Consider the following 26,358-nt stretch of genomic DNA (forward strand, 5'->3'; position numbering starts at 1 on the left):
GTTCAACCACAGGGGGGCTTTGGGGATCCCCACGGACTGTTGAGTCCACGTGGACTGAGAGGCTGTGCCTGGGGAAGCGAGATTGCCTGGTTTGGTGAGGTGAGGGGCCAGTTCTGGAAATTTGCCACTGTGGGCTTGACATGTCTCCCAGGAAGTTGGTCTACAGCCCGGTCCCAGTCTCCAGGCTTGTAGGAACACACAGGACGCAGAGGAACTACGGTGGGCACGGCGTGGGGGCGGGGGTGAGGGGAGCATGATGAAAATCGGTGGAGACAGTTTCCAGGTTTACCTAAGCCTGGCCCTGACCTGGCCCTGACCATCTGGCAGTTAGTTCCTCGTTGGATGTGTTAGCAGAAAAATGCCTTTGTACAAATTAGAAATTTGGAACTTGACCTGTTGGTGGTATAAGTGCCTGCTTCCTATCTGTTTCTTTCAACCTTAAGTTTTTTTCCTAACCAATAGAGGACTATGTGTTTCATTTTACAGTTAGAAAGAGAAAGGACAAATGTAATTTCATTACTTGACAGTTAGTCTTGTGGTCCTGTTTGTCCCTCAAAACAATTTCTGTGTCACACATTTGGTCAACGTATTACATTTTGCCCTGTGTAAGTGGCCTTCTTTGATAGCTGTTTCCTTTCCTGACACTTTGAAACTCAGACTCCGTTTATGTCTTATTTGATTTTCCAGGACTGTTATCGTTAACCTGATTTTACAGCTGAAGAAACTGTACAGATGAGATAATGGATGCTCAGGAGGGGTCAAGCAACTTGATCAAGTCAGTCAGCCTTTTTTTTTTTTAATGTTTATTTTTGAGAGAGAGAGAGATGGAGCGTGAGTGGGGGAGGGGCAGAGAGAGAGAGAGAGAGACACGGAATCTGAAGCAGGCTCCAGGCTCCGAGCTGTCAGCACTAGCCCGACACAGGCCTCGAACGCACAAACCATGAGATCGTGACCTGAGCCGAAGTCAGATGCTTGACTGACTGAGCCACCCAGGCCAGTCAGTCTTAACAGCAGCAAGAGAGCCCCCAGGAGAGGGGAGTAACACCAAAGAAAGGAAGCCATTTGCTTCCATTATCTCTTCCTGGTCCAGGCTCACCATGCTGTCTATAGGGGCTCACTTGGTCCCTAAGGACTTTCTCTCCAGGCAGAACGCCATGGGGAACCACACTCACCTTTGGAGAAAGAGGTCCCTTCAAAACCTAAAATCCAAGGTGGTCAGGTCTTGGTTTTTCAACTCCAAAAACTCCTGTCTAGGTAAAAGGCCAAGTTTTTTTTCTCATCCCCACGCTAGACTCCCCAGTCTGGGAGGAAAGGCATAGGTCATTAAAGGCTGCAGAGATCCCCCTGGGCCTCGCACCGCCCCCCCCACCGCCCAGTCACCTCAAGGCTGACCACATTGTCCCTGTGCGGGAGACACTGGATACTGCGAATCCAAGAACCAACAGTAACCCATCACGTATTTATTGAGTGTTTGCCTTATGCCCAGCACTGTTCTTGGTGTGAGAGACAGAGCAGTGGAGAAAAATGACAGACAAAATGCCTGTTCTCTTGGAGCTCTACATCCTGGGGATAAGGGGAGCCGATAACCTATACAAGTAAAATGTCATATTTAAAGATGATAAGGGCCATGGAGAAAAATGAAACATGCAAGGGGAACAGAGTATGTGGGGGGTGGGGGTTTGTGGGGGAGGAACGCGGTGTGCAATTTCCGATAGGTTCATCAAAGGAGACCACTTTGATAACATGACATCTGAGCCAAGGCTGGGAGAAAGTGAGGGAACATTGTTTATACTTCAGGGAAGAGCACTTGCAGTAGAAGGAACAGTAAGTGCACAGTATCTGAGGTACCTGAATCCTGAAATGTTGGACGACAGGACAGAAGGATTAAATCTAGAGCTGAGGGAACAAGGGAAGCTAAGTAAGGGAGAAGATGAGAAGGTAATGGGGCCAGTGCTGTAGGTCCTGGAGGGCCATTATCAATTTTATTTTTTAATTTTATTTATTTTGAGAGAGAGAGAGAGGGAGGGAGAAAATGAGTGGGGGAGGGGCAGAGAGAGAGGGAGAGAGAGAATCCCAAACAGTCTCCGAACTGTCAGTGTGGAGCCTGATGTGGGGCTCAAGCTCACAAACCTTGAGCATGTGGACAGCCACATTTAATGGCCCAGGCCAGGCATATGCCATGGGTGGATGTGGAGTTTGGGGGGGCACTGGGTGGGGAGGTAGACACCTCGCTGCGTCGTGGGGCATAGGCTGCGAGAAAAGCCCTGGAGCCCTCCCGCTGAGTGAGTCCCACCCATTCAGTCCTGTTTTCTTCTCCTGGGGTTGGTCATCTTTGCCAAATTCCACATGTAACAGTTTTCGGTTGTCTGAACCCTGCGCATCTGAACAGTTGATAGTCTGAAGTATTCCAGGGTAGCTTCAGCAGCTGAAGAGCCATCATGAGTTCAGTCCTTTAATTCTAAACATATTTAGTATTCCCCGAAGAATTCTGCCTTCTCTTTTCCAACACAAATAAATATTATCTACTTTCAGGCAAGTACAATTCTCTTCTGTTGTCCCTAAACTGCTTCTAAGTCTGGGATAGTATGTGTTGGAAGATGTAACAGTTGGCTTTGACAGCCTTTTGTTTCCGCACAGGCCGATTTGTCGGGGTCCACTCTCCGGTTCACAGCGTGTTAGTTAGCAGGTGTTTGTTTGAAAGACCCGCTAGTGTCCACTGGGCGGCCTCAGCGGGTTCTGCTGACGGCACAGTTCGGCAGCCGGCTTCCTTCTCCAGAAGAGGGCGCCCGAGAACCACACTCTGACTGCGGAGGCCTCCGAAGCCGTCCTCCGCCGGCCTGGCGGGTTCTGTTTAACCAGGAGGAAACCTAGGAGCCATTTTTTCCTTACTTTCAAGCAGCTGTCTAATCAGATTCTAGTTCATTCTACCTTAGGTCTGCATATCTTCTTCTCATTTCTAAACCTGCTGTCCCAGCTCCTCGCTGTGTCTCCGCTCCCTGCTACAGCTATCAGGCCCCCCTCCCCACCCACACCTCCGCCGGTTTCCAGAGTAATCTTTCCGGAGCGCCTGCTCACAAATCTGGAAAGGCTCTGTAGCATTATAGGTTAAAGTTTAAAACCCTTTTTAAGGGCATTCAGGCCCTTAAAGGGTCTGCAACCTGCTTCTCCAGGCTTCTCTGCCCTTTACCTCCTCTCACAAAAGCCACCTTCCCATGTAGGGAGTATACCAAGGAGGTTTGCACTGACAATCCGAGCTGAGAGCCTTTGGCCCCCAGCTCTGTGACTGACAGGAGCCAGACCTCTTTAGGCCCTAGTTTCGACATCTGTAAAGGGGCTTGGTAATTCCTTCCCCTCATGCTGTTGTTAGGCACTGTAGGCTTCTGCCCTGAGAGGGGCAGACCACATCCTGGCCCTTGTGATATGTGTACTCTGGTAGACAAAGGAAATGCTAAGGAAATAAGTAGGTATGATGAATTCAAAAGAAAGACTACACAAGGCTCTGAGACCATAACTTCTATCTGGTCTGGGTTAGGGCAGGGGCACCAAAGGCCCACTTGAGCAATATACATTTCAGCTGAGGTGGAACCATGATTAAATCGGACCAAATGGAGAGTGGAAGAATATTCCAGAAAGAGAGAACTGTGCACATTGGTCCTGCTTATTTTTAATTTCACAGGACCAGGAACTGTATCTTATTCTCATAAGATCTCTAACAGTATCTAGAATTCCCCTTGCCCAGAGAAATTGTTCAGAAGTTGTTTAACACAAACTACAGAGAAATGAAGAGATTTTGAATCACTATCTTTATTTTTTTAATTAATTAATTAATTAAGAGAGAATCTTAAGCAGACTCCAGGCCCAGAGTGGAGCCTGACACAGGGCTTGATCTGAGCTAAAATCAAGAGTCAAACACTTAACTGGCTGAGTCACCCAGGTGGCCCTAAATCACCATTTTTTAAATGATGGAAAAACAAGAGCTTTCTGTTCCCACGTTTTTAGTACCTTTCTTGGGTGAACAAAGTAGTGAAAAAAGACAAGTTATCCATATATCACCCGGTTTTGAGGACTGAGGCCTCCCAAGATGGCTTGGGTGAGTTTCTTTGGGATGGCTGTGTATCACCATCCCCCCCCACCCCACCCCACAGGAGCCAGAGCTCTGCAGGTGTGGGAATGTGCAAGTCACTTCAGCTCCCCACCCCTCCCCCCGTAATAAAACAGAGGAGTGTGGGATTCGATTAGGACGCCCTAACAATCAGCTTCACACGGAGTCTTCTTATTTCGTCGAAATTTGGGGATCCAACTTCATTTCTTTTGATGAGAATCTTTCAGTTGCCTCTGATGCTGATGACCACCTGCAGCTCACCACCCTCCCTGCGCCCAGGATGGGCACACCGGTCTCACATACCTACGTAGCAGGCCTACGGAAGAGGCCTGGGCATAGGAATCTTTGCCAAGGTTCCCAAATGTGGGGCTAGTGCTCTGGGTTGTGGTACACAGGGGGCCATCCCCTATCATGTCGGGGTAGTGTCGGGGGCCCAGCTCACTGCCCCATCTGGCTCCCTGGGAGTGGGGCCGCTCCAGCCTCCTCTCAATACAGCATCCCCATTGATAAACCCTTGGGGGCTCCGCCCTCTCAAAGGCATGGATGGGCTTGACTTCACGGTCTTGTTCTCCTCCGGCGAGAGCGAACTCTGAACACAGAAGGGATTTCTCTCTGAACCTCAAAATGTCACGCCCTTCATTGTACACTTAACCAAATCCGCTGGCCCCTTTCTTTTCAAGGGAAAGAAAAAGGTAGTAACTGATGGCTAAATATTGGTCATGGGTGATTTCATTTTAGCCCTTGATCAGTTAACACTGAGGACCAAGCACACATCATCGATTTCACCTGTACTCAGACACAGCCATCCCCTTATCCGAGGTTTGGCTTTCCGCAGCTTCATTACCACGGTCAACCTCGGGCCAGAGCGGGCACTCCTGCTTCCTACTCTCGTGCTATGTCACAAAACTTACGTCAGGAACCTCACTTCATCTCACCGTGTTGGCAGTTTTTCATCTCCTGTCGCCACGGGAAGGGTGAGTGCTGGATTTTGATAAATTTTGGGGAGACCACTTTCACATAACTTTGATAAAAGTATATCGCTGGAGTTCTATTTACTATTAGCTATTGTTAATCTTTTACTGTGTTTAATGTATGAATTAAACTTTATCCTAGGTGCATATGTGTAGGAGAAAGCATAGTATACGGAGGGTTCGGTACTATCCGTGGTTTCAGGCATCCACTGAGCGTCTCAGAAAATATTCCTTGCAGATAAGGGGGGAACGTAGTTACAATCTCTCGAGTAAATGAACACCTATTCTTCACACCTGGGAGTCTTAGAGGACGATGAGAGCAGGGACTTAGACCCACAGGATCTAAAAGGAGAGCTTCTCTTGGTGGAAGACAAAGTGAAGTTGAGACATGGCCCTCCACAGCCAGCTGATCCCAGGAACTGAATTCCGTCAGCCAGAGCCAGACCCAGATCCTTCCTCCCCAGAAGGCAGGCCGGGGGTCAGTGGTGGGTGGGAGAGCTCCTTTATACCCGTTTGCAGCAGGCCCTTTAAAATGGCAAATGCGAGGGGCGCCTGGGTGGCTCAGTGGGTTGGGCGTCTGACTTCGGCTCAGGTCATGTTCTTGTAGTTTGTGGTTCGTGGTTTGAGCTCCGCGTCGGGCTCTGTGCTGACAGCTCGGAGCCTGGGTCCTGCTTCTGATTCTGTGTCTCCCTCTCTCCCCTTCCCCCGCTCAGTCTCACTCTCTCTCTCTCAAAAAACATTTAAAAAAAATGTTTTTAATGGCAAATGCAGGGGGCTCCTGAGTGACTCAGTTGGTTAGGCATCCAGCTCTTGATTTCAGCTCAGGTCAAGAAATCGTGGTCGTGAGATTGAGCCCAACGTTGGGCTCTGTGCTGAGTGTGGATCCTGCTTGGCATTCTCTTGCTCCTTCTGCCCTCCCCCACTCGTTCTCCCTTCCTCCCTCTTTCTCTCTCTCCCTCTGTCCTTCCCCCACTCGTTCTCTCTCACTCTTTCTCTCTCTGTCTCAAAAAATAATGCAAATGCAAGTTTGTTCCTAGAGGTTGGGGCTGGGGCTGACATGGAGAACAAAGATACCAGCCAGAAAAGTGACTGGAGTTGGAAAGGTCTTGGTCAACTCCCCGGGGCCCCACCCCCCCTTTTTTTAATTGGAAAAACATAAGGGAAAAAGTTGTGGGTGATTCAAGACCATTTGGGGGCACCTGGGTGGCTCAGTTGGTTAAGCATCCAACTTCGGCTCAGGTCATGATCTCACGGTTCGTGGGTTCAAGTTCCATGTCGAGCTGTATGTTGACAGCTCAGGGACTGGCACCTGCTTTGGATTCTTTGTCTCCCTCTCTCTCTGCCCCTCCCCTGCTTGTGCTCTGTCTCTCTCAAAAATAAACATTAAGAAAATAAATAAAAAGGTTTTTAATTGCTAAAGGTAAATATGGTATGTAATGCTGTAAAATCCCCTATGTGGAAAGGGCTATAGGATGGTGAGCAAGAAAATCAACACAGAGCAGGGAGTTCAGGCAGTGCTTCTGAAAGATCTATGGGGACGCAGAGGACCACAAGGAATGCAAACAGTGTGGCGTGGTGGGGGACATGCAGGTCTGGGTCCTGGCTTGGGCAAATCCCTCCTTGGAGTCGGTGGCAACTAAGGTCCCTGGTGGTTCAAACATCTGGCAATTTTCCACTGGCTGAGGCTGCTCAGGGGTGCGGCTTCGTAGGGACTGTTCTCCGTGCCCTGTCCCTGGGGACTGAGTAGGGAGTGATGTGTACAGTAAAAGCCAGGTAGTAAACTTTATTTCCTTCAGATCTAACCATGGAAAAAACTAAAATCTGACAAATCTGTTAAGGAGATAGCTCTTCATCTGAATTTATGCTTAAATATTTTTTAAAAATGGAAGATGAGAACAAAGATGGACAAAGTGATGGTTTGTAAGGACAATAACTAGCAATTTTTTTGAGGGGCAGGGGGAAGAGCGAGAGAGGGAGACACAGAATCTGGAGCAGGCTCCAGGCTCTGAGCTGTCAGCACAGAGCCCGACACAGGGCTCGAACTCATGAACCTGTGAGATCATGACCTGAGCTGAAGTCGGACGCTTAACCGACTGAGCCACCCAGGCGCCCCATTAGCAATGTTTTAAAACGGAGATATTTCTGCCAAAGAGTACAAGACACATGCCCGAGGTTTCACGGATTCTTGCCAAAAGTTTGGCACAGAGTGTATTTTGTTCTCAGGACTTTATAGGTTTGCCTCTGAGCAGCCACCATGAGGGGCAAACTGATGCTCAGGGAAATGTAGCTTCTTCCATCCTGTCCCAGAGAATGGGAGGTATGGGAGGTGGTCAGGCTTGCGCCCCCGCCCAGCCAGGGCACCATATGCTGCTAGAACGCACCCCCGCCAAGCTGCGTTAGGGCCACAGCAGTGGCGGGCACAGAGCCCTGTTACTTCACAACTGACTCCGAGAAGGAGCTGACAGCCTGCAGGTGGCGTGGGGCAGTGAAGGTGCCGGCCTTCCGAGAAGGTAAAAAATCAAGTTATTTCGATATTGATACCATGTTTCCACACACGCTTTGGGATAGTCTAACACATTTTTATTCATCTTAAAAGATGGTTTTTTAGTCAATGATATTCTTTTACTGACCCTTTCAAGACCATCTCTTATTAAATGGTTCGTGTCGCTTCCTTTGGACAATAATAGAATTCAAATACGAATCTGCCCGATTCTTTTGAAGTATAAGGAGAGGTGGCTAGCTGAGTTGACGGGGGACAAGGCCTGTCCAGTCACACTCAGAGTGGAGATAAAAGGCAAAATTTTGGTCATCTAGTAACAGTTTTTAAAAGTACCCTTACAAATAATTTAAACTGCCTAATATATGTCATAGGCATACAAATTACACCGTTTTAAATAATGATTTCAAAAAAAATTCTAAACATCATTGGTTAATGCAAATAAAAGATCTTCAGATTATTACAACAGTCAAGATATTTTACATCAGTTTGTGCTTGTAAAACTATTGCTAGCTGCTTCTGGGAAAACCTAAATTTTAACTGTAGGAAAAAAAGTTTTTGCACTTTTGATACAAATAGACATGCCAACATCAGAAGAAGCACAGCCATATTTAACAATTATTTTTCAATTTCCCTGAAACCAAAAAAGTCCATTAATGAAATGCATTTCTATGGTAATTGATAATTTAATGTTTCAACAAGTACGAGGACTACTTTTTCTTGGTCACTATTGACAACTAACACTAAATATGTATACACATACATTTACAGAACACATACTTAGAAGAACATCTAAAGAAAATGGGTCAGTTTTCACATGTGTAGTTTTCTCAGACCTCCACTAGAGTGACGCTAGAGAGCCTTCAGAATGGAGTGAGTCCTTCCCTAATGGAGTCCCTCTACCTACGTTACTAGAAAATCTGATGGAAGTGGTATGGTTAGCTCATTACAGAAATGCTGGTCATTCAACCAAATTCCTTGCAGAGTGAGTGTAAATATAAATGTCACTTCTTCAGTGACCCTGGAGACAGGTTAACCGTGGTAACCCACCGTCTTTTCTATGTGGGGGTAGTCTCCAGAGAAAAGCAGTTTCGCGTGGAGAAAATAGATTGTTTCATACGGATTAACTACGAATTAATTGGGTTGAGGTAAGCTTTATTTTTCCCAGCTGCAGTGGAAGAAGAGACAAAATATGTATTTATTTGCCAAATGAGGGATCCAGTTTGACAATCGGTTCTCACAAGTGACCCATCAGATTGGGCATATGGATGGCATGTTAGCCCTAATCCCACCCAGATAGGCCATCAAGGTGCCTAGTCACCTGAGGAAGACTTGCATCCAGAGGGGGACAGAATATGAAAGGATTGACGTTCCTACTAATGCATCCCATATTGGGGGACCCAATTTTTGGGGAATCAAAAATAGGACAAATCAGTATTTTCTCTTCGATCAGCTCTCTTAGGTTTCTGTGTGTGTGTGTGTGTGTGTGTGTGTGTGTGTGTGTGTGTGTGTGTGTGTTTCCATGCCATGCCTGAGTGCTTTCTATCTGCATTGTAATTTCCGTTCTTGGTTGGTGAGAGGTCTTTTCAAATGTCCCTGCTCCAGTTCTGTGGACAATTGATAGGGAGTGTGTACAGTGAAAAACCGGTAATCATAGTTTTGAGTCAAGGCTGGGAAAAGAGGAGGGGAACATTCTGGTTTGGGGTCTGCGGAAGCCGCTGTAACGCCTTTCTGCTCCCATGGTTTTTCCATCTGCTGGATGGGTGTGTGATAACACTTACCTCATATGCCCTTTGAATCGGTGGAGTGAGGCCCATGCCACGCATTTTTCTTTGGAGAAGGATTACAATGATGGCATGTGAAATCCAAGTTTATATCTAGGGGATGTGTTAATTACTTGTCGTCATATAATTTCTAATAAAGAGGTTGTTTAAAGCAGCAGATTGCAGAACAGAAAAAAGTGGGTGCGACCGCAGGAGATCAGGCTGAAAAATAGTTGGCAGTTTACAAACAGCCTGGATACTATCCGAAGGAGTCTGCATTTTTTTTCTGTCGGACACATTATTTTCTTAAATATGCTTCTCAGAATGCTTGTGTTGGAGGATGTTCATGTGCCAAGGGCAAGCTCCGTTAAGTCCACGATTACTTTAGGGTAGGCCTTACATATGCTGATACGCGTGGTGATTCTTTAAGAGGGGGTTTCATATATTAGTTCAACTAAACAGTACAACGTGGTCGTAGGTATACAACAGACACAAAACTGTTCCAGCCTGGCACTTTCAGGTCACTTAATTTTAATGCCCTGCGTATACTCAACACACCTACCTGACCTGCACTGCCTTATATCCCGTGTATCTGGCACAGAGCAGGGTGCAGTCAACAAATAAAAGGAGCCTCCCTGAATAGCCTCCCTTTTCTGACCTATAAATGGAAAAACAGTAATGCAGTGATTGAAGGGTGGGAAGAGTTGAAGAGACGTGATCACAGAGCATTTTGTGACCAAAGACTTTTTTTTTTAATTAAAATCAAATTGAAACAGACTCACAGATGAAAAAAATAAGTGTAAAGGTGGGGGAACTATGTAAGGGATTGCTGTCAAATTATTGTGTAACTGTGAAATCATTGCTTAACTTTGCTGAAGTTCATTTGTAAAGAGGTTAATCACATTTACCTTGAAAGGCTCTTATAATCTGCCTTGACCATGACTGGGCATATATGGTGTTGTGCTTGCGAGCTCAGGCTGGGAGCCAGCCTACCTGCTTTTGAATCTCAACCCTGCCGCTTACTAGATGTATGATACTAACTACGCATGTGATACTAGGCAATTAATTTCTTTATGCTTCAGTTTTCCTTATCTGCAAGATGGAAACCATAAGTATATTTATCTCAGAGGGCTGTGGTGAGGATTACAGATAAAATAATTGTTAGATTTTAGGAAAAGTTAGCTGCTCTTATAGTTATCATTTCATATTTTCTACACGATAGCAGAGAAAAGCTCAGGCCTGCCCTGATTTGTATTTCCTAGGATGCGTCTGCTTGGCCAGTAGTTAGACCTCCATGCCTCCATCCCTTCCAAACTAAGTGCTCACAGCTCCCGACCAAGTTCAACAACTCAAGTAGTCCCTCTGTCCTCCTCCAAACCCATTTATTTTTATTTTGAAAAAAAAAAATCAGTGCTTATTTTTTTGTGTGGCCATTAATAGGCAATGACATTAATGTTCCTGGATGATTTGCATGTGAATTGTTTTCTCTCTGGATTACCTCCAAGTTTTGCCCATTCAATTGATGGTCAGTTAAAATACAGAGGAATTCTTGACTGACATCTAGAATTTGGAAGAAACAGAAGGGAAAACTAGACATAAGAATCATACACCATCCTGCACAGAACAGTGTGATAAGTAAGGAAGACCAGACCAATAAGATAATCTGAGATAGTCGTCGCATGGTTTGGTAGTTACATGACACTCTAGTGACAATTTAAAAAATAATTTACATAGGTCACACGCATGATTCCCACTATAATGATATTTTGATTGCATTCTTTCCCTCATGTTAATGCAGTTTACCCCAAATCATTTGCCTGTTTGCATGTAATCCTTAAATAGGTCAGCGAGGCATCAGTAAGCCAGCAGAGGTGTTGAAGGAAGAACCTTCCGGTAATCTCCCAGACATTTCCGGTTACCTCAGATAGTGGGACTCTGTAGGGCCGTCAGTGAACAGGAAAGAAACTGATACAGTATTAATAATGGCATCCAAGTTTTCATATTACTTCAGGTAGAGCAGCAAAATTTATAATTAAGCAAGTTAAGGCAGACTGAACACTCATAAGTAAACTGTGTATGCTTACACTTGCTTATGACTTGTATTTCCTTTGGAGGACAATCCTTAATGAAGAGCAAGATTTTTAAATGATTATGATATTTACATTAGCTTGGCTCTTCAACAACATATATGTATATATCTCCAAATGCAGAAGTTAGAGTTAAGAGTGCTTTTCACATGAATATACCAAAGAGAGGTTATCAGCCACAGAGTTCAGTATTTGCATACAAGATAATGTCTGGATGCATAGAATTCTTGTGCTCAGCAGATGAAGAACGAAAGATTGCTATTATTAAGTGGCTTCTTATTTACAGTCCTGTCAAAATTATGTGAAACTCTTTCTCAAGAACCATTCTAGAGAATCCTCTTACGTAAAGAAGGGTGTATGCGTAGGTGGTCGCTCACACAGGTTAGCGCAAAGCTTTTTTGGTGCACTCTGATAAACCGGGTTCTGTATAAGTGGCACACTACCACCAGAAAGAGAGGACTTCAAGCAGATTTCTAGCAGAAGCCTGGGATTAAAGATGCATGTGACAACAAGCTTCAGGGAGAGGAAAAATCCACTCATAATAAAAAGGCCATCAAGCCTTCGTTGTAAGAACTTCTCCAACTCTGAGAAGATTTTCTTTCTACCAAGAAAACCGCTTATACTCATGTTTAATGTCCTAATTTAATGGAAGACACGAAATTAATTTATATCCCACTTCTAGGTCTGTTTTCATTGCCCCTCCAATGCAGACTGTGCACTGAACAATACAAATCCCACGTGTCATTTCTACCAGACAACCTCACCAACCCAAAAGGTGATGATGTGGTCTTATTTTAGAGCCAAAAGAGAGTTCTATACATCAGTCATTTTCAGATAAACATTAAAAATAATCCCTTACGCTTCTTTGAAAGTGGCATCGTATTTCAAGATGGAGCACAATCACTGCAGGAAGAAGAACCCAAGACAGATGAAATGTTATACAAAACAAGAATTGGATTTTTGTCCAGGATTACAGAGGTCCATAAATTAAAAAGGCTTCTGTCAAATGTCGACTCCTGATTATATCTGTCTCCTGATCCCCCATGGACTTAAACAGACCCAAGGTTAAATCTGAACAGGCGTAGTGACCATACAACATCTAATCTGTTTGTCTACAGAGTGTCAGAAACGCAGCCTTTCATTCGTAGGACTTAATTCTGCCTAAATCCCTACTATGGCTAATAAAATGTGGCTTGCAGTAAGATAAATGCCCAGATTTTTAAAAATCCAACAACAGATCCTCTGTCAAGGACAAAAACTTGCCCCTTAACCATCTATTTATATTGAGAGCCAAAATAAAACCGCTTCAACCAGATTCTCATTTCCTAAGTATTCCTTCAGTTCATAAGAAAAGCATCATTCTAGATGAAAGCTCCTTAGTCAATCTTGGTCTTATCCTAAGTAGACATTCCTGCTTCGAATAAGGTCAGAAAGATACCACTGGGGTACTTGCAACAACTTCTGATACCTACACATAGCACTCCCTACCTGCTGACGGTGCCTTTAAAAACCTTCTGAGCAACACTGAAAGCCTTGTCATTTACGTATTTGGAAGCAAGTTTGCTTACCATTTAGAAAAGCCCTCATAACAACTTGTCTCTCTCTACCATCTCTGGCTTTTCTGAAGTATGAGGAAGGCCTTGGCAACAAAATAATTTATCACCTCATTCAATTTACATGCATGCCACGGAAAAGGTTTACCTGTTATCTTGCAGACAGGTCTAAAGTATAACCAGAGAAGCAGAAATTACCCCCCTTCATTATAAAAATGCTGTTCTAAAAAGGTATACTTAAAAAGAGAATCTTGTACAGAATTGTCAAATCACTATGTTGTACACCTGAAACTAGTATGTCGTAAGTTGACTCTACTTCAATAGTAATTAAAAAAAAAAAAAAAAAAAGACAACAACCAGAATTGTCTGTTAGAATCTGCGTGTAATACTGAAAAATGATACACGTGTATCTTTATCATAACTTCGCCTTTCAGGGAAAAGAAAATCCTCACCATATTGAAGTTCATTTTATACTGCTGCTTCTTTTATATTAATAATTTATGAATACCCTTTGTCAAATGCTTTACATGCCAGGCTCTGTGTTCATCCAAATATTTAAAAGATGATCAAGTCATCATCTCTACAAAGCAAAGTAAAAATGCATTAAAAATAATAAAGTTGGATGCAAATTCAGGTAACCATACCAAACCCTGTGAAAAGACCATGGTCCATCTTTTGGAGGAACTGTCCAACATGATCTGGTCAATCGCAGTTGTCCTTTTTCTCGGCAATGATACACCAGTTGCCATGATCGTTCCCGGAGCTCAGAACATGCAGCTCCGACACGTTCTCCTTCAGCAGGCCGTAGAGCTCGCCCTCTCGAAACACATGGTAATAGCGCATCAAGGCTCTGGAATCCAAAACGTCGGGCTGTTGTTCTTCGACAGACATTGTGGCATCTGGGTTGGAATCTGTGGAGTCGACTGCAGAAATCCTTCTCAGTATTTTACTAGAAGGGTCGCCTTCTTCTACATCACCTGCATTCACACGATTCGCATTGGTGTTGGTGCTTTCCAGAAAATTCCCATCTCCGTTTCTCCTAACGTCTCTTTGCTGGCCTCCACGCAGATGTTTCTTTGTGGCTGGTGCTCTCAGCCACTCCAACTGTTTTTGCGAAGTCTCCACAAACACATCTTCATCTGAAGTTTGCTCTCTTGTTGACAATGGCTCTTGGCGATCTAAGTCTAAACTGGAGTGTCTGGAAGGCTGGATGGATATAGTGCTATTGGCCCAAGCCTCGGTAGTTTTCAGGGGCCTCACTCTCTCAACTTGCTTCCTCAGAGTTGATTCATCCAAAGACCTAGAGAAAAACCAGGAACGAAAAGACTTTCCGAATGTGTTATAGAATCCATTTTCTTCCTCTCCTTCCTCAGAGATATTTGCACAACAGGCTCTGGCCATCATTGGTTCATAGTCCATGCTGTGGGACCGTTTGGAATGACCTTGCTCTTTGAAACAAACAGAGCAGCTACAGACAGAACAAGGAGGATGGTAGGGATGGCTTCTTTCCGGATGTCCACACTGCTGTTTTCTCCCAGGCTGGCTGGAGTCTGAGAAGAGCTGGGAGCATAAGGCCCTGTTCCACGGGACAAGCACATCTTGCTTCTCAAAGTGCCGGTTCTTTTGTTCCATGGCCCAAACATAAATCATCAGCTGGCCTCCAGGAACTAAGACCCTGGCCATTTCTTTTATTGCTCTGATTCTTCTCTGTTTTGTAGAAAAATGATGGATGACTGAAAAAGAAGAAACGAGACTTCAGTGTGTATACACATACAGAAACTCTCAAATTTATACGCTACTTTTTACATATAATGCAATTTCATACAATGCAATTTCAACACACAATAAAACCTCTTTATTTCCTACAGGGCAGGGCACATGGTGGGTATAGCAAAGCCTTGTTTAAGGGGAGATAGAATTCTTATCTTTGGCTCCTATACTTACTACACAATCTTAGGTAATTATGTAACGTATATGGATTTCAAGTTTGTTCATCTATAATAAGACACTTAAATAATGTGGGGGCGCCTCTGTGGCTCAGTTGGTTAAGCATCCAACTTCAGCTCAGGTCACGATCTCATGGTTCGCGGGTTCAAGCCCGGCGTCCGACTCTGTGCTGACAGCTCAGAGCCCAGACAGAGCCTACTTCAGATTCTGTGTCTCCCTCTCTCTCTCTGCCCCTCCCCTGCTTGTGCTCTGCTCTTTGTCTCTCTCTCTCAAAAATAAATAAACATTAAAAAAATTTGTCTAAATACATAGATAAATTGTAAGTTCCAAATCCTTCCAGTTCCTGAATCCTATGAATTTGTTAAGTAGAAGGATGACCAATGTGAATTAAGGAAATTTTCATGGGAGCACTGTTAGGTAAGTGTTCCCAGTGGAAGACTATGAGATAATTCTTTAACAAATAATTGGTACTTCTTATGCACCAAAAGATTAACACCACTAATCAATGTTAATAAAATTAATACAGCAAATAGAAGTGGAGAAAAATGCTAAAGATTGTCTTCTTACTTAGATAATGCAAAGATAAGCCAGCCTAGCAAAAGTCCAAATGATTGCTTATTATTTTTTTAAATATTAATATAAAGTGGCTGTGGATGTGTTTTTAAAAATCAACATATAGAGGTCATTGTTTTTCTTCCAATCCCTGCAAAGTTAAAGTGGAATTCAAGTAAGACTGTCTTTATCCAATCTAATGATGAAAATATTAGGCGTGTTTTCATCAAACAGTGTGTGGAAAGTGCCAGTCTATGAGTTCTGAGAGGAGTCCAATCCCAGTACTATGTCAAGAGAAAAAATCAGATTGTTTTTCCACATGGAGGGGTAAGGCCTACCCCGTGTCTCAGGAAGGAAGTTAGTCCCAAGGGAGGTCTGGACACTATGCTCAGGTATGAGTAGTAAGACCAGAGATAGAGGATAGGAGGGTTCCTGAAACCCTCACCATGGTCCAGCGGGCAGTGGTGGTGTTAGGCAAATACATCTCTAGTTTACCTGCCACAGAGAGATGGTAAATATCTGAAATGAGATTCTTATATAGAGAAAGCTGTCAAAGGAAGATCAGTCAACAGGCACACGCGGTCTTGTTACCAATCAGGTTTTCGTCCCCACAGTCTCACACAGCACACATGCCCTGGCGTCCACTGTCCTGCCATGCAGAGGCGTGAGAAGCCAGACGTACGATGACGCGAAAATGGGTTGGACGAACAGGACGCCAGCATATTTTATCCTAGATCTGACAGCAACTCACCTTGTGATCTTTGACCAATCACTTGACTTTGCTAGGCCTCAGACTGTTCCTCACTCCAATTCCCAAAGAGCCGCCACTTTTTTTTACTGTTTGTTTATTATTGACAGAGAGAGAGAGAGAACACGAGTAGGGTAGGGGCAGAGAGAGAGAGCCACAGAATCCAAAGCAGGCTGTAGGTTCTGAGTTGTCAGTACAGAGCCCAACGCAGGGCTTGAACTCAGGAACCGTGAAATCATGACTTGAGTCCAAGTTGGACGCCTGTCTGACTGAGCCACCCAGACGCCCCACCAGAGAGCCCTTTTTAATGGTTAATTTGAAAGCTTACATTTCTAGAGGCAGAGTCTTGGTCACTGAGCTAAAAGGAGGCACAGAGGTGAGGACAGAGGTAGGATGATCCTAATGTTCATATCTATGACTATTCATGGCCGTGAATATCTCCCATGACTTGCACCTAATCCACTCCAGAATGTCTATGGGTGTATTTTCTACATATGGTCATCCCTTGTTATCTGCAAATTCCATATTTGCAAATTTTGCTACTTGACAAAATGTATTTGTAGCCCCCAAAACAGCACTCTCAGTGTTTTCCTGGTCATTTCTTGACATGCGTGTGGTGGCACAGAGCTCCCAATGTGCGTGTTTCCATCTAAGGCTGAACAAGGCGACCTCTACTTGCCTGTTTTGGCTTTCTCCCTGTCAACAAGTGTCCTTTGGTGGCCTGTTTAGTGCCATGGTCTTTGCATTTAGTGCTTTTTGTTGGTGATTTCGCTGTTTAAAATGATCCCTGAGCATAGTGCTTAAATGCTGTGTGGGGTTCCTGAGTGTGAGAAGGCTAGGGTACGTCTTGTTAGATGAGCTTCGTTCGGGCTGTTGCCAGGAGTTCAAAATTGAATAAATTGTCTTTAAACGGAAATACATGTAAAATAAGGTTGTGTACAAATCAGTTGACAAAAAATGCAGCGACGAGAGGCTCACAGGAACTTAGTCCTTTATTTCCCCTGGGAGCAATGGCTCCGTATTCGCTAATTAACTGTTCGAGGAGACTTCATAGAATATAATTACTGTGAATAATGACAGTTGACTGCGTTCCTTTTGGGGGCCAAAAAAGAAAAAAAAATTAAAATAGGACCACTTTAATATAGTAATCTCTTTTTAGCAGATTCCTATGTCTTCAACATTTTAGAATTCTGGGCTTCAAAAGAAGTCTTTTTTTAAAGGAAGAAAGTTTTTATACATAATAGTTCCTTAAACATCTGTTATGTTATGATTAACTTTAATAGCATAATATCACCCAGGAAATACCTGAATCTTTTATATTGTTTTATATTTATATTTAACATGTAATACTAAGTAACTTTTAGGCCAATTTTTTTTTGAAAAACTTTACAAATGAAGATTTCTTCATTATATAAAAAATGTATTATATATGCATCTATATTCTATGTAAAAAGATTATAAATGTAACTGAAATGGGATGTGAAGATGCATTTTTATGAATTATAAATGTCAGGAAACTATATTGAGTTTTTTTTATTTTAATTTTTTTTAAATTTACATCCAAATTAGCATATAGTGCAACAATGATTTCAGGAGCAGATTCCTTAGTGCCCCTACCCATTGAGCCCATCCCCCCTCCCACAACCCCTCCAGTAACCCTCAGTTTGTTCTCTGTATTTAAGAGTCTCTTATGTTTTGTCCCCCTCCCTGTTTTTATATTATTTTTGCTTCCCTTCCCTTATGTTCATCTGTTTTGTCTCTTAAAGTCCTCATATGATTGAAGTCACATGACATTTGTCTTTCTCTGACAAATTTCACTTAGCATAATCCCTCCAGTTCCATCCACGTAGTTGCAAATGGCAAGATTTCATTCTTTTTGATTGCTGAGTAATACTCCATTGTGTGTGTGTGTGTGTGTGTGTGTGTGTGTGTGTGTGTGTGTCTGTGTACACACACACACACACACACACACACACACACACACACATATACACACACACATACACCACATCTTCTTTATCCATTCATCCATTGACGGACATTTGGGCTCTTTCCATACTTTGGTTATTGTTGATAGTGCTGGTATAAACATGGGGGTGCATGTGTCCCTTTGAAACAGCACACCTTTATCCCTTGGATAAATACCTAGTAGTGCAATTGCGGGGTGGTAGGGTGGTTCTATTTTTAGTTTTTTGAGGAACCTCCCTACTGTTTTCCAGAATGGCTGCACCAGCTTGCATTCCCAGAGACTATATTGAGTTTTTAAAGGCTAAAAAAAAGAATCCCCTTTTGTTTAAAAAGCATAATCACAACTTAAAGGCAAAAATAGTATTCAATAGGGGCACCTGGGTGGCTCAGTCGGTTAAGTGTCTGACTCTTGATCTCGGCTCAGGTCATGATCTCACAGTTCGTGAGTTCAGGCTTTGTGCTGTGTGCTGACAGCACAGAGACTGTTTAGGATTCTGTCTCTCCCTCTCTGTGCCCCTTCCCTGCTTGCTCTCTCTCTTCCTCTTTCTCTCTCTCTCTCAAAATAAATAAATAAATAAACAAACAAACAAACAAACTTAAAAAAATACTGGTCAATTTATGTATACTATAGCCACATGTTCCTGCTAAGACCCCAGAAAAATAGGTAGGTTGAATTCAAGTACTGGATTCTAGAATTCGATGGGAAGTTACAGAAGATCATCTTTAAAGTCTTGTTAATTCTTGATATTTTATGATATGCTGTCATTTAACTTTTCCAATGTGCAGGTCTCCTTTAACTGAAAGCGTAAAGCAGAGTTTTGCAACCTCAACACTACTGACATTGTGGGCTAGATAATTCTTTGTTGCAGGGGGCCAGCCACTAGATGACAGGAGGTTGTACACACATCCAGTTGAGCCAGCCAAAAATGTCTCCAGACATTGACAAGTGTCCCCCAAGGGTGAAAGGGGCACCATAACCCCATGCCGAGAATGACTGGCATAAAATAAGTAGTCGATTGGCACTGTTGTAATATATTGCTAAATTTTCATAGAATTGTCAAGCTATTCTCAAACTAAGTGGAAAGAGTGTTTCTTTCTCCAAGCTGTCAGAAAAACATGTGGAATGTATAATTAGATACGGTGCTGACCTCTCAAATTATTATTAGGAGTCATGGAAAAAGCATGTCTCTTTATATGTATATTTCTTCATGCTGAGATTAGCAAAAGTGCCAGCATAAAAATTCTAAATAGGGAAGTAAATATGTACGGACATAAGACAGACTATCAAAATTGTTCATAATATAGTTCTAAATGTGAAACCTCACTGAAAACGACCACGTCACATTAATACAGTTACAGTTCCGAAAAATACATGGGTGTGTTTCCACCTAAGGAAGCATTTTTCTTCAGAAGACGGCAACCAGGTATGTTGCATTTCTTCCGCGGACAAAGCAGGAGACTTAAGCTGGAAGCAGAGAAGCACCTAACCACGTACACATGGAGCATTTGCCAGAAGTCGGACAGCCGGGCACTATCCCCGTGCCCGCCACAGTGGCTCATGGCACAGCCTTGAAACTCATGTAAACGAACATTTAGCCTCTGAAACTAATGTAAAGGAACACAACAAAGAACACACTTCTCTGACCTCTCCCCGATTTCTCATTCTTTAGGTGGAATGTCCAACCCAAAAGCTTTCTTTCCACTAAAGATTCAAAACACTTTAATGAGTTTCTTGGTGTAACAAGACTCCCTCCTCATAATGTTTATGCCCAAAATGGACTTGACCGTTTCAACTGCAACTAAGTAGGGCTGGCCTACCGCAGGTTTCCACGGCAACCACCTCCTGCCAGTCCTGACTAGTTTCAAGGCTGTGGCCTCCAGGCCTGCATCCCCTCACTGTGCAAAGATATAGTCCCCATCTGTTGTTGAATAGATTAAGTCCTCATTTCCTTCAGGAGAGAGCAGTCTCCTCGTGAATTTTTATCTCCCAGTTTTTATCTAGTCAGCTTTATATAGGATCACCTTGCTTTGTGTGTTATCTATAGTCAAATAGATTAATTTTAAGTGTATTGGAGCAAATCCTTTGCTTTGCAAAAGATTTTCCTCTTTGCAAAAGAACTTGGTGCAAGGTTCCCTAGCACGTTTCAATGGGACTAAAAGTCTAAGTTTCAGGATTACATGTATTGAGTAAAATGAGCCATATCTGTGTATATTTCAGGCACAGGTCTTTGTTGTTTCTTTTCATTTGTGGACTGTGTGTTTTTATGGGGCACACTTGTTGGGAAAATATCAGGAACATATTCCCTGGAGTATGAACAATCTCTGGCAGTAAGAGAGCCGAGTGATGTAAAACTAATGTAGTCCGGGACCGGGTGGGGCCATCTTCCCCGGTGCCCTCATGCACCAGTGAGTAGCAGATTGGATGACACATCCTGCCAGGTGACATTCAGTGCATGAGTTTTACAGTGTTCTGCTAATAAAGGACACAGTCATGACCTGAAGTAGGTAATAAGACTTCTAAAGTTCTACTTCGCATTGGGAGAGCCTGGCTCCATTTCAGTATAACAGTATGAGATATTTCGATGACTAAAATTCCTCTAATACTTTCTCACTCATAAGTAAAAGAAATTGGAATGAGTCATCAGAACACAGTACCAGTTTGAAGGTTTAACTAGTGAAAACAATCCTATGTAGCACCTTATGTACATTTGGGATTAGTCAAATGATCCAGTTGAAATATTTTTAAAAATTAGATGAAATGAATCACACTGACGTTTCTACAAAGAATGAATGTTGAGTTGTGAGAATGGCCTCCACCATTCATGTAATGTTATTGTCCTGGTGAAGAGGGAATGTGTGACCAGGCTGCCTTACCTCCTATGGAGATGATGGCATCGAAGCCCTGGTCCCTAAAGGGGAGATGAAGGTTGTCACATACCATGACTTCACATCCTCTACTCCGGGCAATCTCTACCAATGGCCCGCAGTAGTCACAGCCCAGGGTATACACCTGGCTGTTCACTTTAAGATACTTTCCAGTCCCACAACCTGTAAGAAAAAAACCTGTGTTACATACTGTCCTCCCGGAAAGTGGAACATGGTCAGTTTGTCTTCCGACAAGGAATAGAAACAACTTTGTATTAACTAACCGAGACAGACTACAACATGGTTTGAAGATTCACAAAAGCCAAAGAAAGATCTTCAGAGGGCACTTACATATGTTCATCCATAACAGAAGATGGAAAAGGATAGGGAAAAAGAAATAACATTTATTGAACATTTAATGAGGTAACGTCCATAGGGATTGGCCCACTAGCACAACCAAAAACTGTTAGCTGGCTCATGACAGTGGCTGAGTTTCCTAGTACCCTAGGAATGGTGCCCAGGCCTTTACAAAACTACCTTCACATACATATTTCATTATGCAGAAGTCCGTACGTGATGGCATTTATTCTCATGTTATCTCTCCAGACATTCTTAACATTTACTGGCTGCATAAAACAAACTACTGCCAACCGTTTTCATTGGATATAAACAAAACAATCTATACCATAACACACGTTTTTCAAAAATTTGGAATTTGAATTTGAATGAAAAGGTTATTTCGAGAAATTTTTATCCAATCTATTGTCAGTTCTTGGTTTTAAATGATCTCTGTTGACTCAGCATACAAGCTTTAGAGCTATTTTTTTCTTCTTAAACAGACCACTTATGACATTCATTTGGCAGAGACCCAAGTAATTCAATATTTACACAACCCAAAGATCTAGATCAATCAGATCTGATACTACAATGAAGAGGGAAGTAACAGGAGTGAGTAACCATCTTGAAACAAGACCTTCTGGGGTCTGATACCTAGTATTAGATTGTAACACGGACATAGCAGTGAATTCCTTTTTCAGAAATATTTAAAGATATCATGGGAGCTGATATCCCTGAAAAAATATCTACCACTCTTCAAGCATGATTAGTTTGCTGCTTCCAAAATGGCAGGCCATTCAAAATTATGTGAGACACCAAAAGTATAATTAAAGTTCATCGATGATGCCATCTGAGACGGTGGCAAGTACGTGAATAAAAACAAGACTTCCAATGTCTCATTTTAATGTGATTGGGGTCTTAGAAATATTTTAGATGTCATAGCCACTGTTCCTAAGAATACTTATGAGGAAAAGTAACCAATATTTGAGGGGAGTTATGAGGAAAATAGGATTCACAAAGTACTTTAAAATTGCAATCCTGAATATTTCAAAGATGATGGTCCTGGCTGAAGGAAAATAATCTGGCAAATGTGTTTGCTTTTTTATTTTTAATTGGCTCAGAGGATACATTTAGAAAAATGAAAGAGAAAATTACCTTCGACTGATAAGAACAGGTTCATGACAAACTGGTGGTTATCAGATGGGATGGGTGAAACAGGTGAAGGGGATTAAGAGTAACACTTATCGTCAGGAACGCTGAGTAACGTATAGAACTGTTGAATCGCTGTGTTGTTTTTGTTTTGGGGGTTATTTTGAGGTTATTTTTATTGAATCACGACATTGTACACATGAAACTAATATAACATTGTACACTAATTCAGGAATTAAAAAGTAAAAACAGAAAGAACAGGTTCATGGACCATTAGAACTAGAGGGAGGTGTTCAGAGGGCGTCTGGCAATACTGAGGCAACCCAGTCCTTGTCAAATCTCAGCATCACCATCTAGGGCCCATGGCACCCTCAATTTATCCCATTTTCATTTCTGATGGCATTCATTTTGAAGCATAGTGGTGGATCTCGCAGACATGATGCAATTATTTATTTTCCAACTGCCTACCCTGAGACGATAGAGAGGGGAAGATTTTATCCTAATGAGGAAATCAGAACTCCTGCCAAGCCTAGTGACCCCATTATCTTAAATGTGCAAGAAGTATATCAAACATTTTTGATACGGCAGCAAGCTCCAGTACACAAGTCATGCTGCTTTACAGAATCTCATTAAATGATAACCTTTCACAGTATTGAAGAGAGCTAACAAAGTGCGTGCTTACATTCGTCTCTATTTTCTATTCTGTACCACACTCAAAGAAGAAAACATAATTGCCTCAATTCAACGAAATGTTTTGGTGCATGGTGGGCGAGTGTTTGCTAGAAATAACTAATTTGAATGTTTCCTCTCGAGTTTGCAGGAACAACTACATTTTTTTAAATTAAGAGTTTTTGCTAAGACCTTTATCTGAAACAGAATTCTCTTTTCCCATAGGAAAGACAAGAGTAAAGCCTACTTATTTCCCATTTTATATACATTTCTTGAAAGCAGAGATGAAGGGATACGTTTTATTCTGTAGGCATGGTGCTTGCCATGGAGCAAGAGTTCTAAATTTTTATTGACTCCGTGAAGGAATGGTAAATAGGGAATGACTTAGTAAATTAAATCTTACTACAGAGACTGGGAATAAATACATAGAGTTAAGAGGCAAAGGGAATCTTAATTATTGAAAAGGAAATTTTTGTTATGTACACAAAAATACCATTTTTAATACTATTAGGACAGATGGTTGTCTCTGATGTCAGGTAAAAAGGTAACCTTGCTGAAAAAGAATCTGGCTCTGGTCTTCTTCCTGTTTTCCAAACTAATCTAAACAAAGATCTCAAACCCCAGAACACCCTCCATGAACCATCTAATGTCCTTAAGCGACTAGCCCATTTGAGGTAGCCATATTGTCATGATTGAAGAGATCATAGTATTTCCTGAGAGTACTTTGGATTTCTGCTGTCTTTGAATCTTCGAAGTTCTTTTCACTTAGGCTGTAATTTCTGCTCACTTGATTCCTGTTACTGGCCCAGACGACTTAGTTTCCATCAGGAACTCTTGGTGATGGAATGATGGGGAACGGGGTGATGTGGTGAATAAAATCTAAGTCGACTAAAAGTTGCACCACTTAAATAGTGAAAACAGCCTAGAAAATTGTAGGCAACTGGAACCTGATTATGGCCAGATGTTGATTATTTATGCAAAGTTTTACTAGTAATTAACTATGGATTGCTAATCTAGTAACCAGTCAAGTTAACCAATATAACAAACCATTGATTTTAGCCAAGTGGAAAACCTGGGAAAGAAAAAAAAAAATGTCTTTTTGGAGATAGTCGTGTTAGCTTACTTTCTTCTCTTCTACTCTCCTTGGGCTTTTGTCTTTCTTTTTCATTTACTTCTTAACTTCACTCTTATTTTAAAACCTATCCCCTTGTGTAATCAAAACAGTACCATTGATTTATTGAATAGTAAAAATGTAAAAGCACAAAATTTGAAAGATACAAATGGGTAAACAAATATTTACTGGATATTATTATGAATTTTCACAGGGGCACCCAAGGAATATTATTTGTACCATAATTTGTAGTAGCAAAATATGGCAAACACCATATATCTGTCAGTACGGTGCTATTTATCAGAGAATGGTGTGCAGCTTTAATACTGGGCAGCTCTGTAAGTACAAACATGGAATGATCTCCACCAGATATTAAAGGAAACACAAGTTAGGTGTCTAACAGTTTGTAGAACATACCACCATTTGCATAATCAAAGAAGGAAACCCACCCATATATACACCTGTATGCACAAATATGCTTATACTTAAGTGAACTCTCTCGAGATTATACAAGAAGCCAACTGCTTCTGGCATGGGTTACTTGGTGCCACAGGACTGGGACGGGATGCTCTTTTCACTGTACGCCCCTTTGTACCTTTGTTACGGAGCCATGTAAGTGGATTACCTATCAAAAAAATTTTCAGCAATTGGGATTCCTCCTTTTTTTCATCGTTTGTTCATATTTCCTCACTATTTCTTTTGAATTGTTCACCATATTCTTTTGTGCTGACTTTGAAGAATGCTCTGTAGGTGAAGCAAATGATCCAGTATTTTTATTAGATAAGTTACAGATATTTTTACTCAGTTGTCTGTTTTTTTTTAACTTATATATTTGTCTAGATATTTGCCTTGTAGAACTTTTAAATTTTTATATGGTCAAAGATATCGATGTAGTCCATTTTTATTACTCACAGGTTCTGTATTTGCATGTTCACGTGCTGGATAAAATTTATTTGTTACCCCCAAATCAATACTCAAGCACCTACACGGTGGTTACCAATAAGCCGGCGTATAGAACAAAAATTTTGGAAAAATTTGAGTTGTCTAAGGGGCCCATTACCCATGTCTTATTTTGGTTCTCACCCTACCAACAAGGGTCCTTTATGTGGTCTATTTAGTGGCACTTTTTTTTTTTTTTTTTTTTTTTTTTTTTTTTTGCATTTTTGTGCTTTGCGCAATGATTTCATTGTTTAAAATGGCCTCTGAGCATAGGGCTCAAGTGGTGTGTAGGGTTCCTAAGCCCAAGAAGGCTATCACGAGCCTTATGGACAAAATATACATATTAAGTAAACTTTGTTCAGGCTTGAGTTATAGTGTGTTGGCCTTGAGTTCAATGTTAATGAATCTATACTATATAGTAAATAATGTGTCTTCAAATAGATATACACATGAAACAAGGTTAGGTATTGATCAGTTGACAAAAATGTGACAGGAACCCTAATCCTACATTTCTTTTAGGGACCATAATTCAGTATGCACGAATTCAGTGTTCATGGCAGTTTTATAAACTTGACATAGGGACTGTGAATAATAACAACTGTATTTTCTTTTATGATTTCTGACTTGGTGTTACATTTTCTTTTATGATTTATTTTCTTTTATGATTTCTGACTTGGTGTTACAGAGGGGCTTTGTCCTAGGTGGATATTAAAAAAAAAAAATCTAATTGTCAGTCATCTAGTCCTTTAATGATTTCATTTTCTTATACCCAAATCTTTGGAATTTTTGGTGTAAGATATGAGAATGTAGCATGTGATGACACTGTTATCCCAAAGTCACTTATTAAATGGTTCCTTTTGTCCTATTTTAATATTCTGGCATTTTGCTAACATTGTGGTTGGTAAGAGTTCCAAACTCGAGGTATCTTCTGAAACCACATTTAATTAAAAAAAAAAAATGACATGCTAGATTTTTTAGAGACTCTCCATTTCTACGTGATATGCACCCCTTCCCCAAATTCCACACTGCTTATACCATCCTTAACATGCTAAAAGTCCTGGGCACTGGGACTAATACTAATATCTCTTGCTAATATTTAGA

At 41.9% G+C, this 26,358-nt stretch overlaps 1 protein-coding gene across 1 annotated transcript in view; it reads right to left on the reverse strand.

The window, feature by feature from the left end:
• Positions 1 to 13,529: 13,529 nt before the first annotated feature.
• Positions 13,530 to 26,358, reverse strand: part of TRMT9B (tRNA methyltransferase 9B (putative)) — a 66,854-nt gene continuing 54,025 nt past the window's right edge. Inside the window, exons 4-5 of the mRNA XM_042934408.1 lie at positions 21,063 to 21,236; positions 13,530 to 14,706 (exon numbers count right to left, since the gene is read on the reverse strand). Coding sequence (XP_042790342.1) covers positions 13,676 to 14,706; positions 21,063 to 21,236 — 1,205 coding nt within the window. The 3' untranslated portion in view covers positions 13,530 to 13,675. The remainder of the gene's footprint in view (positions 14,707 to 21,062; positions 21,237 to 26,358) is intronic.

The sequence above is a fragment of the Panthera leo genome, chromosome B1 (assembly GCF_018350215.1).
Source record: "Panthera leo isolate Ple1 chromosome B1, P.leo_Ple1_pat1.1, whole genome shotgun sequence".
NCBI lineage: Eukaryota > Metazoa > Chordata > Mammalia > Carnivora > Felidae > Panthera > Panthera leo.